The sequence below is a fragment of the Geospiza fortis genome, unplaced genomic scaffold (genome assembly GCF_000277835.1).
Source record: "Geospiza fortis unplaced genomic scaffold, GeoFor_1.0 scaffold98, whole genome shotgun sequence".
Classification (NCBI taxonomy): domain Eukaryota; kingdom Metazoa; phylum Chordata; class Aves; order Passeriformes; family Thraupidae; genus Geospiza; species Geospiza fortis.
In genome coordinates, this window is record NW_005054306.1 from 3202887 (window position 1) to 3215789 (window position 12903).

General features: G+C 37.7%; 1 protein-coding gene across 2 annotated transcripts in view; it reads left to right on the plus strand.

Annotated features, from left to right (window-relative positions):
- ARMC2 (armadillo repeat containing 2) overlaps positions 1-12903 on the plus strand; it is a 68590-nt gene that overhangs the window by 31175 nt on the left and 24512 nt on the right. For both annotated transcript variants that reach the window (XM_031066631.1, XM_031066630.1), the window contains exons 12-13: positions 3741-3886; positions 6063-6162. In XM_031066631.1, coding sequence (XP_030922491.1) covers positions 3741-3886; positions 6063-6162 — 246 coding nt within the window. The remainder of the gene's footprint in view (positions 1-3740; positions 3887-6062; positions 6163-12903) is intronic.

The window sequence follows — 12903 nt, forward strand, 5'->3', positions numbered from 1 at the left end:
TAATATAAGGAAAAAGTAGTTGCAAAAGCAAACACTTTTTGAATCTTTTGAAGGCAGCAGGCTCAAATCAGTTTTCACATACAAAGCACCTTGATAAACGGTGGCTCTGAAAACTAATCCTTGTCCCTAAAACTTTTTAAACTCATGTATTTTAGAAACACTGTGGTATGGATATTGTGTTTACCAAGGATTTGCCAGGTAGATTCCTGGCATTTTTTTTTTAAGTTACTGATGTAATGTTTAGCAAATGGTTAAATTATAAACTTTCAGATACTTCATAGGAAAATACATTGGACAATTTTCTGAGGTAGCTTTTGCGCTAGGTTTGTCAGCTAATTATGCCAGATTTCTTTAATTCTCTACTAGTTTATAAGCACGGGATTTTATACTTTTTGAAATTATATGAGAAAACAGATAGCCTACATCATCACACTATTGGTGATTTTTGTCTGTGTTTTTAAATCTTAGTAATAAAACTAATAAATCAGTTTATTTCCAGGATTTTGACTATCTGCCTGATACTCCTCACAACTTTGCAGGAATGTTTTTCTTCTATTATTTGCCTGGGATAAATTCAGGGTTTTTTAAATCAAGGGCTTAGTTTGCAAATGTGCAAAAGGAAAATATTGTATTTTATGCTTTCTTTAAAAAATCCCTCATATCTCTGCTTTTTTCAGTACAAATGGAAGTGTAGCAAAACTGCTTTGTACCATTTGAATAGACTGTCTGTTTCTAACAAGCTCTTGAGTGTTTTGTGGACAAGTCAGTACTGACAGCTGTCTCTTATTGAGACTGCTCTTTCACTTGTTTGTGTTCTCTTCTATAATAGTACAGATACTTCGGTTTTCTTCCTCTTAGGAGAAAAGTAGTGATTCCTACTTCTATGGAATTCCTGTGTGACTTTCTCATATTGGTTCCTTCAACAAATCCATGTGCACTACTTCCTTCATGTGAGTTAATTGATCAGTCATCATAGACAGATGAACGAGTAGTTCTGTTTTAGGAATGGTTGAAGAAAGTTTCTTCTGTGATCCATGTCTTCAGAATAAAGTTTTCAGAACATACTGCATCTTGTAGCAACAGATCAAATAGCCAGTGATGTACAGAAAGAATGCCTTCAGTTATAGAAAGCAAACTATATTGGAGGAGAAAAACACTTTAAATAGTCACAGTGGTCTCTGAAGAAGCTCTGCTATCTCTTAACCTTGGTAACTGAAGTATCCCATTTAGTTGGGACCAGCTCTTCATTCTTTAACTGTATAATTGCACAATCACCAGATGGCAGTGTTATACATAATCTTGCCAGATCCTTTTTGTGGGAATAAAGTCCCTATCTGGTTTCTTCATTCTTCCACAATGCTTTTTTTGCAGAAGTCATACAATACCAGAATAAAAATGCTAGTATTATTTTTTTTACCTTAATAGAGGGCATGAAATCAGGGTCAACTTTGATTAATTTTATGTTGCTTAACCTAACAGTCTGTTAATATTTATACAAAATACAGTAATGCTTACTCAAAAACCAAGATTTTTAAAGAGTCACCGTCAAGACTTAATAAGTATTCCCTGTTCCTTAATTGAAAAGCACTTAAATGTCTTCTCCTTTAAAAATAGCATTTGTCAGCAGTTAAATTTTCTGTTTGGGTGAATTTGATCTTTCACATGGCAACATAAGGATTAGGACTGGTGGGGGTTGCTAAAGATAATTGTTATGCATTTCTCCCTGAAACATAGGGTCTGCTTGAAGCAATCACAATATTTCTAGAATTCAGCTGCTGTCTGGCTAGCTTCTATTATTTTTCAAACTCTTCATGTTTCAGTTGCACATTAACTGTGTTTTATGGATATATACTTCTGTGAACTGCTGAATGCTGTTTTCTTGCACATTTAAGTGTGTATGTTATTTTGCATTGCTTTTCCTTTCCAATCTGTCTTTGTCTGAAGGTTGCTCTTGATAGAATGTACTGCTGAGGATTTTGAACCATCTAACTGTATCAAGCATTGAAAAATCTTACTCTCTTTTTGGAGACCTCTGTGCCATCATCTATTGATTTTTTCCCCATTATCCAATATGTAAGTCTCTTTGCTGCAGTGAAAGCTCTTGTCTGGGTTTGGACAACACTTTTAATATGTGGCTTATCCTTAATTTCCTTTATTGTGTCAATTGAAGCTTAGCTAGAATTCAAAATATATCATCCTAGGCTGACTGTGAACATCTTGTAAGCGCTGAATGGAGTCCCCTGTCTCTATTCCATGTGACAATAATTTTTCTACCACAACTTTTGAAAAGCAAAGTATTTGATCAGAATATATTTATTAAAATCTATCTCCAGTATTGTGTTGATTTTTGAAGCATCATGACTTGAGAAGGAATATGCATCTAGAAATCTTTTTTGCAGTTGTTCAGTTAAAATAATAAAAAGTCCCAGGTGTCTTCTTAAAATATGAGTGATATGAAGCAAATGGCTTCTGTAGGTTCAGATTCTCTGTATTATGAATAGAGTATAAATTGCATTTTTAGTGCAGAAGTTAAATCCATTCACATGCTACATGACCACATATTTTTTCCCTCTATGCCTTGCTTCTCCATTTTGACATGTTGTGCCTCCTGTTGCTCCATTACAGAGCATCATGGGGTTGCTGGAGATTTGTAGTCTGCTGCCAAATTTGTTGAAGTAGGACAGCAAATTTGGAAGCTGCTGGAGAATGGAGAGAATATGCATAGAGTCCTATGTACAGAACCTGAAACACAACATCTTAACCCGCTCTTTGTCAAGAGTTTTTCTTTAAAATTAGCAATTACATATCATTGGATAAGCAATCCAATTTAGTGATAAATTGCTTAATTTCCAGAGTTTTTTGTGATAAGAAACAATTTGAACAGATAGTTTTTGTGCCTTATCAAACTCCATTCAAAACCAAATTGAAGTTAATAACTTCACTCTGAATAAGAAAACTTTGAAGAATTCCCATATCCACATAAGATTGGATGACTTCATATTCATTTTGTAGTAAGTTCTGGATTAGATCAAAATTAACTTAAATGTCATTGCCTGTCTGACCTTGTCATTTGAATACTCTTGCCTTGGAAGAGAACCAGAATATTTCAAAATATGCAATAGGTGATGCATTTGTTCATCTACCACAGTTAGATTATGCTTTAAGTTCCTTGAAAGAGAACAGTATCATCTGAAAATATTTTGGTTTCTTCAAATAGACCGGAGCACTTAAGCTTTTCATTTTTATTTTGTTCATACAGTGGATTTCTTTTATCATGCTTAACTTTTAATTTTTTAATTGGAATAAATCTGATTGTGTTTTAAAAGCAATTCATTTTAGTTTGCCGTTTGCAGTTATCATCAAAGTATAATATTATATTTTCAAGATTTAAATATAAATATTTATTGAAGAATTACACAAAAAAAAATACTTTAAACATCCACAGCATTTCACCTAATTCCACTTGGTACATGGCTGTATACATGCAAGATTTTAAAGCATGCAAGATCATGTCCCTCATAGAAGGAGGTTACATGCAGGCAAAGACAAGTGTCAATGTTACATTTTCAGTTATCCCAAACACACCATCTTGCTGCCTGCACGCTCCCTGTTGTTATTTATTGGTTTATGCCTAGCTGCAGAATGTTAACAGGCACGCAGGCTGCTTTAGGTGCTGTGAGTGAGATGTGAGCTGTGCTGTGACAGCGGTGGTTAATGAGTGTCCCACCCCCCGTGTGCAGCTGACGGCCACTCTGCGGATCCTGGCCACCTGCGCCCTGGCGCGCCGCCAGCTCAGCCCCAGCGCTGCCGTCCCCGAGCTCTGCGTGGCGCTGGAGCAGCGCAGCGGCGACAAGGACGTGTGCGTCTGGATTGTCAGCGTCCTCAGGTACGTGCGAACGCAGCTCTGTGTGCTGGCACGTCCCCCGCCCTCGAAGGAGGCAGGAGCAAGCGCTGAGATTGGAAGATTTACATTGAACTCATTTTTTAAAAGCTCTTTTAATGATATTGTATGTTAATTGTGTGTCTATTAATGCTTACCGAATTGTGTAATTGTAGCCATGCAGACTCGGATTCATCATCCCCATGAAAAATATTTTGTTGTATTGTGTCATTCGTTGATCCCACTGATCGTGATTGAGTTTTTTAAAGTACCGTTTCTTGTATTTTAAAGCTGCATAAATTATTAGGTATTTATTAATCCTAGTTTAGGCCACATTTGAAAAAAATTAATGAGAGAAATTACACAAGGAACTGTGTATTGTGAAATAAAATACACAAGAGGGAAAATGTGATCAGTGTTCATTGTTCTGAGCTATTACAGAGTGTTTGAGGAGATTAATCCCTGGGATCAGGGCTTGAGTGTGCAGATGGAAGTGCTGAAAGAATCTCAGTTTTATGAGCAGCCAACGGCTGCTTCCCAAGTTGGGCTTTTTAGAGGGAGATCAGTGTGAGTTAGTCAGCACGAAGATCATTTTGTAGTCTGAATGGTTTCTCAGTCAGAAGTCTTACAGTTACCAAGCATCAGCTTGCAATATTCAGTGCTCGATGGACTTGCAAACAATGTAAGGATTTGGAAGAAGTTGTGAAATCAGCTGTTGGTAATTTCAGGAATAATGGGATTATAAATGCAATTTATGAATGATGTGCTGGATGAAGTATTTGCCATTGCTGCTTTGTTACTGGACTGAGTCATGTTGCCTGTGGCTCTGTGTTCAATGAGATTTTGTTATGGGCTTCTCCTGCTGTTCAGGTGCTCCAAATTATGCATCACCTTCTCCTCTCTGGATGAGGCTGAGTTGTGCTTTGAACAGTGGCTACATAAAGGGCTGGCACTCCTTCTTCCCCACAGCTGAAACCAGGCAAATCTGCTCCTTTGCTCTTTGTGCTATCTGTAAAGCATGTGAATGCTTCCCCAATTCCATGCTACCTTGTTCACATATGTCTCTAGTTTTGTTCCTAAAAATGAGCTCTTGCAATGATTATAGCACTTTGAGCATATTTACTTCTTCTGAGGAGGGAGCATTTATTTTACTTGGAAAATACCATGAAAAGTGGGATAATGAGTTTGTAATTAAGTGTAATTGATACTTACACTGTAATTCTGATAAGGACATTTACTTGGTATAGAATTCAGTATGGAGAAAAAATAACTTACCTTACCTAAAGTTTCCTGCTGCTTCAGTTTTTTTCCTCAAGATTAGAACTACATGATCCAAGAATACAAATTAGCCATAGAAATCAATTTAATTAACTTTCTGGAAATTGCAGTCACAAAAAAAAAAAGATATACTATGCAGTAAAGAGCTCAGATTTGAATTTTGTTTTGTCTTCTAGTAATACAGAATGATTAATCTCTCAATCAACTTTAGGCAGCTTCTTCATAGAGAATGTGTTCAATCTGTTCAGATTATTCATTCAATAAGACTAAATCTTCCTGTAATAAGTTGTAATTGAACATCAACACAGATCTTTTGTGGTTTTGACTACATAAGAAGTAAGATGTTACCCTGGCTTGTTCTGTTATTGCATTTTTATGGTGTGACCAAAGCATGTCCAGTTCCCTGTTCTGGCAATGGGCAAGGTGAGCGTGTAGGACTGGAGCAGCTGTTGGGAAATGTGCAGAGATAAATCCTGCCTGCAAGGAGGCTCAGTCTCTGTATTTGCTGTTGAGAGATATGTGTCTCTTAGTGCTGTTGCTGGGCTCTACTAGATGTGTGCTAGGAAGGGACCCCTCATTTCCTCTTGTCTGAGTTCCCACATCATATTGAAATTCCAGTTCTCCCCTTTAGCACTGAGAAGTGCTGGTGTTAGCATACTGTGCCCATATGGCAAGCAGGTTGGGAAGCTCCTTATGTTTGCTTCTTCCTGTAATTCACTGTGCCAAGGATAGCTGGACTTCTGTTGTGCTCTTATATAACTGCACATGCCTCTGCTAGAAATCAGAGTATTGGCATTCACTTCATTTGTTGGAAAATACAGCTCTGAGAATCAAAAGTGACTTTCTAAAAAATGTTTTGTGGAAAAAAGTCCTTTCATTAATTAATTTATTTTTTTCTTTATAGCAAACTTTCTACCTACAATGACTTCTGTGCAGCTTTAGCAGACTGCTCCAGATGTTACATTGTATTTTTAGCCCTGCTAAACAAATACCAGAAGCAGCAGGTCAGTTTTTCATCTCTTGGTTTTATATATTAATCCTCTGATGTGTCTGTGTATTATTGTGTATAAGCTTGTTTTCAGTGTCCTACTTTTATGCATTTACCAAATAAAAATTTTAAATGGTTGACAGCATTTCTAAATAGTAAATAATTGTAATGAAATAATTTAGATTAGAAAGTCAAAGCAATGCAGCAGACATTTGATTAACTTGTCTATCCATGTGTAGAAACAGTCCTTTGAGTACCTATTTTTTTTACTAGTTTTAAGAAGTATTTTTTAAAGCAAAAAGCTATTTGAATATTTAATTGCTGGAAGTTGTTGGGCTTCCTCCTGTCCTCCTCAGCTGCAAAAGAAGTGTGACTTTTCTAGAGCTAATCAGTGTGAAAGCAGAGGAAAATATGTTCCTTGCTGTCATGTAAACAGGGGAGATTTACTCAACCCTTTTGTGTTTAATTAGTCTATCAGAACCCCAGGAAAGCCGTGACCCTTGTGCCCAACCAATCTGTCAGTGTCCCATTATGGGACCCTTCACTTAGCAGCCCCAGTGGATCTGTTCCACTGACTTATTTGGGGTCACACACCAAACAGAGGAGCCTCCTCCTCCTTTACCCACTGTGGGCAGAGGGCAGTGCCCTTGGAGGACTCACATTAACAGTTTGCAGACTGACACTTTATTAATAGAATTGTGAATGGTTAAGGTTTCAGACTTGCCAGTGATAGTATCAGACTACAAAAAACACATTCAAATCAATATACTAATTTAAAGCAATGTACTAACAAGCTCTAATCCCCCATAAAAGCTGATCTGAGACAATAATTCAGCATGTAGAGATCACATTTCTTACACAGTAGGCATCCCTATGAGGGAGAAGACAGATTCAGCTTGTTGACAAATCCCAGAAGTTACAATGGAGTCTTCCCCCATTTCTCCCCATTCTTAACTCATTTTTATACTATTTCTTTAGGTGGAACTTGAGTGGCTTTGGTCATACCTCTTAGTCCGTGAGAGGTGGTTGTACTAGGGGGTGGATATCTCAGGATAGTACCTGAGATAACCTTGGGATGGGGACATGTGTTAGTCCAAGCAGAATGATTTCACAGCAGTTGCTGATTCAAGAGCCGGACATTTTCCTTTATCTCCCTTGGTTTTCGGCTGCTATGGGGCTTATCAACTAGAAAGTACCACTGAGTTCCCTCCTCTGCAAGGGTTTCAACACAGTGCCTGGCCATGGTGTCTCCATTCTGCTCCACCCTCTCTTGGATCCCCCTTAGATTGCATAGTGTGTGGGAGGTCAGATATGCTTACCATGTTTCATCCAGGGAGTACAACTGTTTTTCCCTGTGACTTCCATACCCTTATCTTCTTACCCTTAGTCATCTTCCCATACTCTCGAACTGCATAATTATCAAAATGTATTTCTCCTATACCAGAGAAAACCACATGCCTGGAGTACTGCATTCGGGATGTTCATGTAGAAATAAATGTTTAGACTTTGTCAAAATGCCTTGTATCATGAAGTAAAATTCTGAGTATAGTTGCTGCCAACTTTATTAGAACTCCAGGGGTGTTGCTCTATTGTCCTGCTGTATCACAGTGATCTTTCTTACATTTACTGAAAATAAAACTCAGAGCTTGGTGCAGGATCCCAGTCTTACAGATTGATGCATTGGTAAGAGTGGAGTGCCCTATGTAGGGCAAATTACTCAGCCCTATTGCCAAGTAAGTTTTAAGAAGAAAATAATTTTTATCTGAAGCATAGATAGTCAAATGTGGAACAAGGTTTCAAAACAGAGAATATTAAATTACATTAAGATCCGTCTTAAAAGTAAGGAACTTTCTTGGCTGGTCCAGCATCTAAACTAGTTGGAGATCATTTAGTTATCCTACTCAGTTTATCCCAGGGTTAGTAATTCTTGGGGATTTGTTGGAAGGAGGTCTTTTGGGTTTGCTATCATTGAAGGGAGTTAATGAAGGTAGCTGGATTGGCTGTACTGAACAATATTCTTTGTCTTGCCAAATACAAAAATAATTTGTTCCTTTCCTGTTTACAAGCATCCCTGTTTTCTATGATAATGCACATGGAAGAGGAACAAAGATTGAGTTGTTTCTCTTCTTCTAAATATCTGCTGTAGCATATCTGAGTATTTCTAGGTTCTACTCTCTTGCATAGCTTAGTCTTCAGAGACAATTTAGTAAAATACTATGTAAATGCTATGTAAATAACATGAAAAATGTCAAAGGCATTATATTTTCCTAGATTTATAGTTGTTCTTCCTTGTGACCATTGTATTAAAAACTCAACAAATTGTGGAACTGAGATTAAGGATCTTTAGTTAAGTAACGCCTTTCTCCTAAACTTAATCTGTCATTTTAAGGGTAGCTTTTCTAGGTTCCTGAGATAATAGCGCTGTGTCATAATGAATTGTAGGTTCATATCTACCTCAAATTGTTATTATTGTAGTATTATAGTATTCAGAATTTAGCTTCTTATTTGGCTATTAAGTGGTTTCTTCACAAGGTTAGCATTGCATTTTTTGTGTTAAATTGTCAGTTGTTTTATCAAAATACAAATGAGAAAAGAAGTAGCTGGTGTATTAGAAAAAACCTTAGCTATTACATTGTGTTGATTATATATACAATGTCTTCGGAATAATTATGTCTTACTGCAGTTTTGAAACAAGCATGCAATTGTCAGTTGTCAGCTTAGTGAAGCCCTGCAGAAACAAAAAGAACATAGATAATGTAATGCACCACTTTTTCTGTAGTATGTAATAAACACTTGAGCTGTGTGGAGTGCAAATGTTTTTCCTGAGGTGGCGTTGGCACTGCTAATCTTTTTTTTTAAATGCTGACAGCTAATGAGTTACAGTATGAGTTGGTATGTGTTGAAAATAAATGCAATAACAGCAGTGTGAGTAAAATTGTCTGCTGTGGGAAAAATTAAAGAGAAGGAAAAATCATAATTATTAAAGCATTAATAATCTTCACGACTAAAAACTGATATGTGAAGAAAGGAAGTGTGTGTGTGTGTGTGTGCGCGTGTGTGTGTTTTTCAGAGTTTTCAGGTTGCTGATTTTGTGGGATCAGGCTTTTTACTGGCAGTCATAGCAGCTAGAAACACAAGGGAAGAAATAGAGGAAAACCAGCATTCAGACTTTCTCAAGGGCTGTCATAACTGTGACTTTAAAGGTAATTATTAAGTACTGTGAAAGTAAAAATGGGAGCACTGGAAATAGGCTTAATGACTTGCACCCATACCACACACTGAATTCCTCAGTTGCAACCCAAATAGTCTCTGTTCTTTGCTCCACACTGCAGTTATAACTCTTTTCCCTTTTTTTCTCAGCTCATTTTCTCCCTTGGGTGAAGGAGTCAGAAGGAATGGAAGGGTAATGACTGAACTCTATGAGGCAGACTTTTGGGGAAATTGAGTTGGCAAGACTTGATAATACATGTGTCATAGTCTTCGGTAGGGAATACAGAAGACTGGAAAAGCTGAATCTTCAGGGCAGGACTGGGGAAGTCAGCTTTTACATACATACATACATCTGAAGTATGTTGGCTTTGGACCTTAACTTGTGTGGAGTAACAAAAAAAAAATCCTTAGTGGTTGCCACATGCTGTCAAAACTGTCAGAAGTGTTTGTGTAGTGTTTGTGTAATTCCTCTGTCTTGCAGGATAAACTTTGAATTATTATGATTCTAGTCAGCATTGTAGACTTTTGCCCATCTCAAGAAATCTAGCGGGGTTCTGTTCCACTTCCCCACATCATTATCATCTCTAAGCTTTCCAGATAAACTGCATCAAGAGTGACTTTCTCAGGCTGTGGTAAATGTCGCAAGTCACAAGCAGGCCATGCTTTTGGAACAGAGACATTGACTAAATAGGACAGTAGCTTCTGTCAATAAGTCAGGCGCTACCTGAGCTTAGGTTGCATTTTGGGGCCCTGCCAGCTTCTGTGTAATGTTTTATCAGCTAGGAGTCTGTTTTCAATCCTAAGAGCACAAACACAGGGTGTGATACTAAAATTTGTATAGGAGCAGTCTTATGCCTGTTGTATAGAAGGGTCCCCTTACACTTTAGTGTTCCTAATTTTGAAATCGGGAAGCATTTATTTAAGAATCTGACATCACTGGATGCAGTAATTGCCTATTCAGCAAAATGATAATTACATTGAATCACATGAGCAGTTCATCCAGTCTGCTCTTGATACTCAGCAATGGTGAGATTCAGATGTCTGGAGAACAGTAAAAATGGAGCAGGCTTGTATGATACTTCCCGTGTGTACTTACCAAATCTCCAACTCTTTCCAGTTTGGAAACACCCTCAGCCAGCTGTGTATGAAATGAACCTCAGCTGACTTCTTTTCTATGAAATTCTACAGTCTCTCTTCTACCCCATATAAACTTTTAATGTGTTAAAGATCCATTGGGAAAGAGTTGCATAGCAAACAGTTCCTTTTGCCTATTTTGAATTTTGCCTTTACAGTCTTTATTTGATGCCTTGTGGTTCTTGTATTGCAAATGTGGCGAAACCCACTGTTCATTTCACACCTCCCTTGATTTTCTAGGTGTTTATCCTACTCTCTTCAGGTTAACTCTTTTCTATGTTGAGGAGTCCTTGCTTACATAGCCCTTTCTGATAAAGAGGCTGTTCCATGCCATGGTGTATCCATGTTGCTTTTCTCATAACATTTTCCAATCCTGATTCCGGTCTCCTTTTTTGAAAGGAGGAAACCAGAACACAGCACTTAAGATGTGGCTATATCATAGATATATGTGCCTGCATAAATTTATTTCCCAATAATTCCCAATACTTTATTTGCTTTCTTGATCTGTGGTCATTGAACTCTGTCATTAAATCCAAGATTGCTCTATAGGTGGATATGGTTGGTATAAAGGCTGTAATTTTATACAGGAAGATATGTTTGCTTTGTTCTTTTCCATAGATCCTTTAATGTGTAAATTAATGAATTTAAATTTCATCTACTATTTTATTACCAACTGACTACAATTCTTTTTCAGCTTTTCAGTCAACCTTCATTTTAGGTACTTTGAATATCATGGTCAAATCAGTACATTCTTCCATATCACTGCTGCTGCCCGTTTTCTGTTTATGGACAGATTGAATACAACAAATCCCAGCACAAAACCTTGGGAATTCCACTGGTCATCTTCCACCATTGCAGAAACTGCTAATTTACTCTGTTTTACATCCTCTAATCATTTATTTATACCAGGACATTCTACCTTACAGCATGACTCCTTAGTTTCACTAGGATTTTGGTGAGTGACTTTGTTAAAAGCCTCCTAGAAAGTCACATGAGTGATATCAGATGGGTCTTTTTTATGCATATTTGTTAATCCCTTCAAAGAACTCAGTAATTGCATAAGTAAGAAATTAGAAGTCTTAAAGCTAATTGTGTCCACTCATTTTTTTTGTTCTTTTGTGGTCTCTTCTAATTTATCTGGTCCAGACACCAGACTTTATTCTCACTTGGAATCTTCGCATGTTTGTTACAGTTATAGGAGGTTGCATACTGCTGTTAGTAATTAAGCTATTTAATTAATTAGTTCTTTTAGAACTGTTGGATAATTATCCATTCCTGGTGATTGGTTACTCTTTGTTTTGTCAGTTTGTTCCTTAAAGTTGTTTGTGATTGCTTTGCAGTTTTGGACAGATGGTTCTGATGAGCCTTCCCTGGAGAATGCTGTCGCATTGAGATCTCCCAGTTGCTTCTAGAGTGGGCATGAATCAATGCAAAGAACTCATTTAGCTTCTCTGCAATTACATTTTCTTCTCTCAGTGCTCCTATTTTATCCTGATCATCAATTAGTTTTTCAGATTCTGGCAAACTTCCCAGTCCTGATATATTTGAAAAGATTTGTTATTATTTTTGCATCTCTTGCATCAGCTAGAAGAACTGCACTTTTTTTCAATTATAATTTGCACACTGCTTTACCTGGTTGATTTAGCAATCAGTTTGTCAGAAACAATTTATTAAATGAAGAGATGTTGCCTTGTCATCCTCTGTAAGGACTTGTCCACATTTATCGGGTTCACTGATAAATGCCTGGGTGCCTGGCTTCCTTCCCAAATGCATCTACCAGGTAGCAGCTCCCAAATCAGCTTATTGTCTTCTGTGAGCAAGCAGGCTTTTGCTTGTGAGACTTGCTCTTGTCTTCCCCAAAGAAAAAACCTTGTTTCAGGGCTGTTGAATGTCCTTTTTGCTCTTGGGAGTGCTGCTGTGGGGAAGGTTGTCACAGGTGAGGCCTCTAACTGCAGGGAATTTTCCCACTGTGTTTCTGGCTTTATTGATTAAGCAAAGGCTTATCTGCATGTGGTGATGCCTGCTCTTCCTGGCTGGTGTTTTGGCTGCTTTATGGATAACTCTGTGATGAGCTCCAGGAACCCACCATCTGTCTGTTTCAGTCAGTCACAGAGCATAAGTCATGTAGTGCCCAAAAGCAACCTCAGGCTCTTCCTTATACAGTGTAGTGCTGCACCTGTGTTTAGTCAGGTACACATTTGCCTTTTAAATACTTTGAGAGTTATTGGTGCTCTGCTCAGTGCCATCACACTCTTCTGAGATCCAAAGGGGTTTTGTATTAATGTTGTACTGGGGGCAGTGGTGTGTTCCTGTGTCTACTGCTTGCTTCTAAATAAGTGGTTATTCAGTGCTGTCCCAAGTGTTCTTTGTGGTTTGGTTACTCACTTTTATTCTCTGTGCCATCCCTCATTTG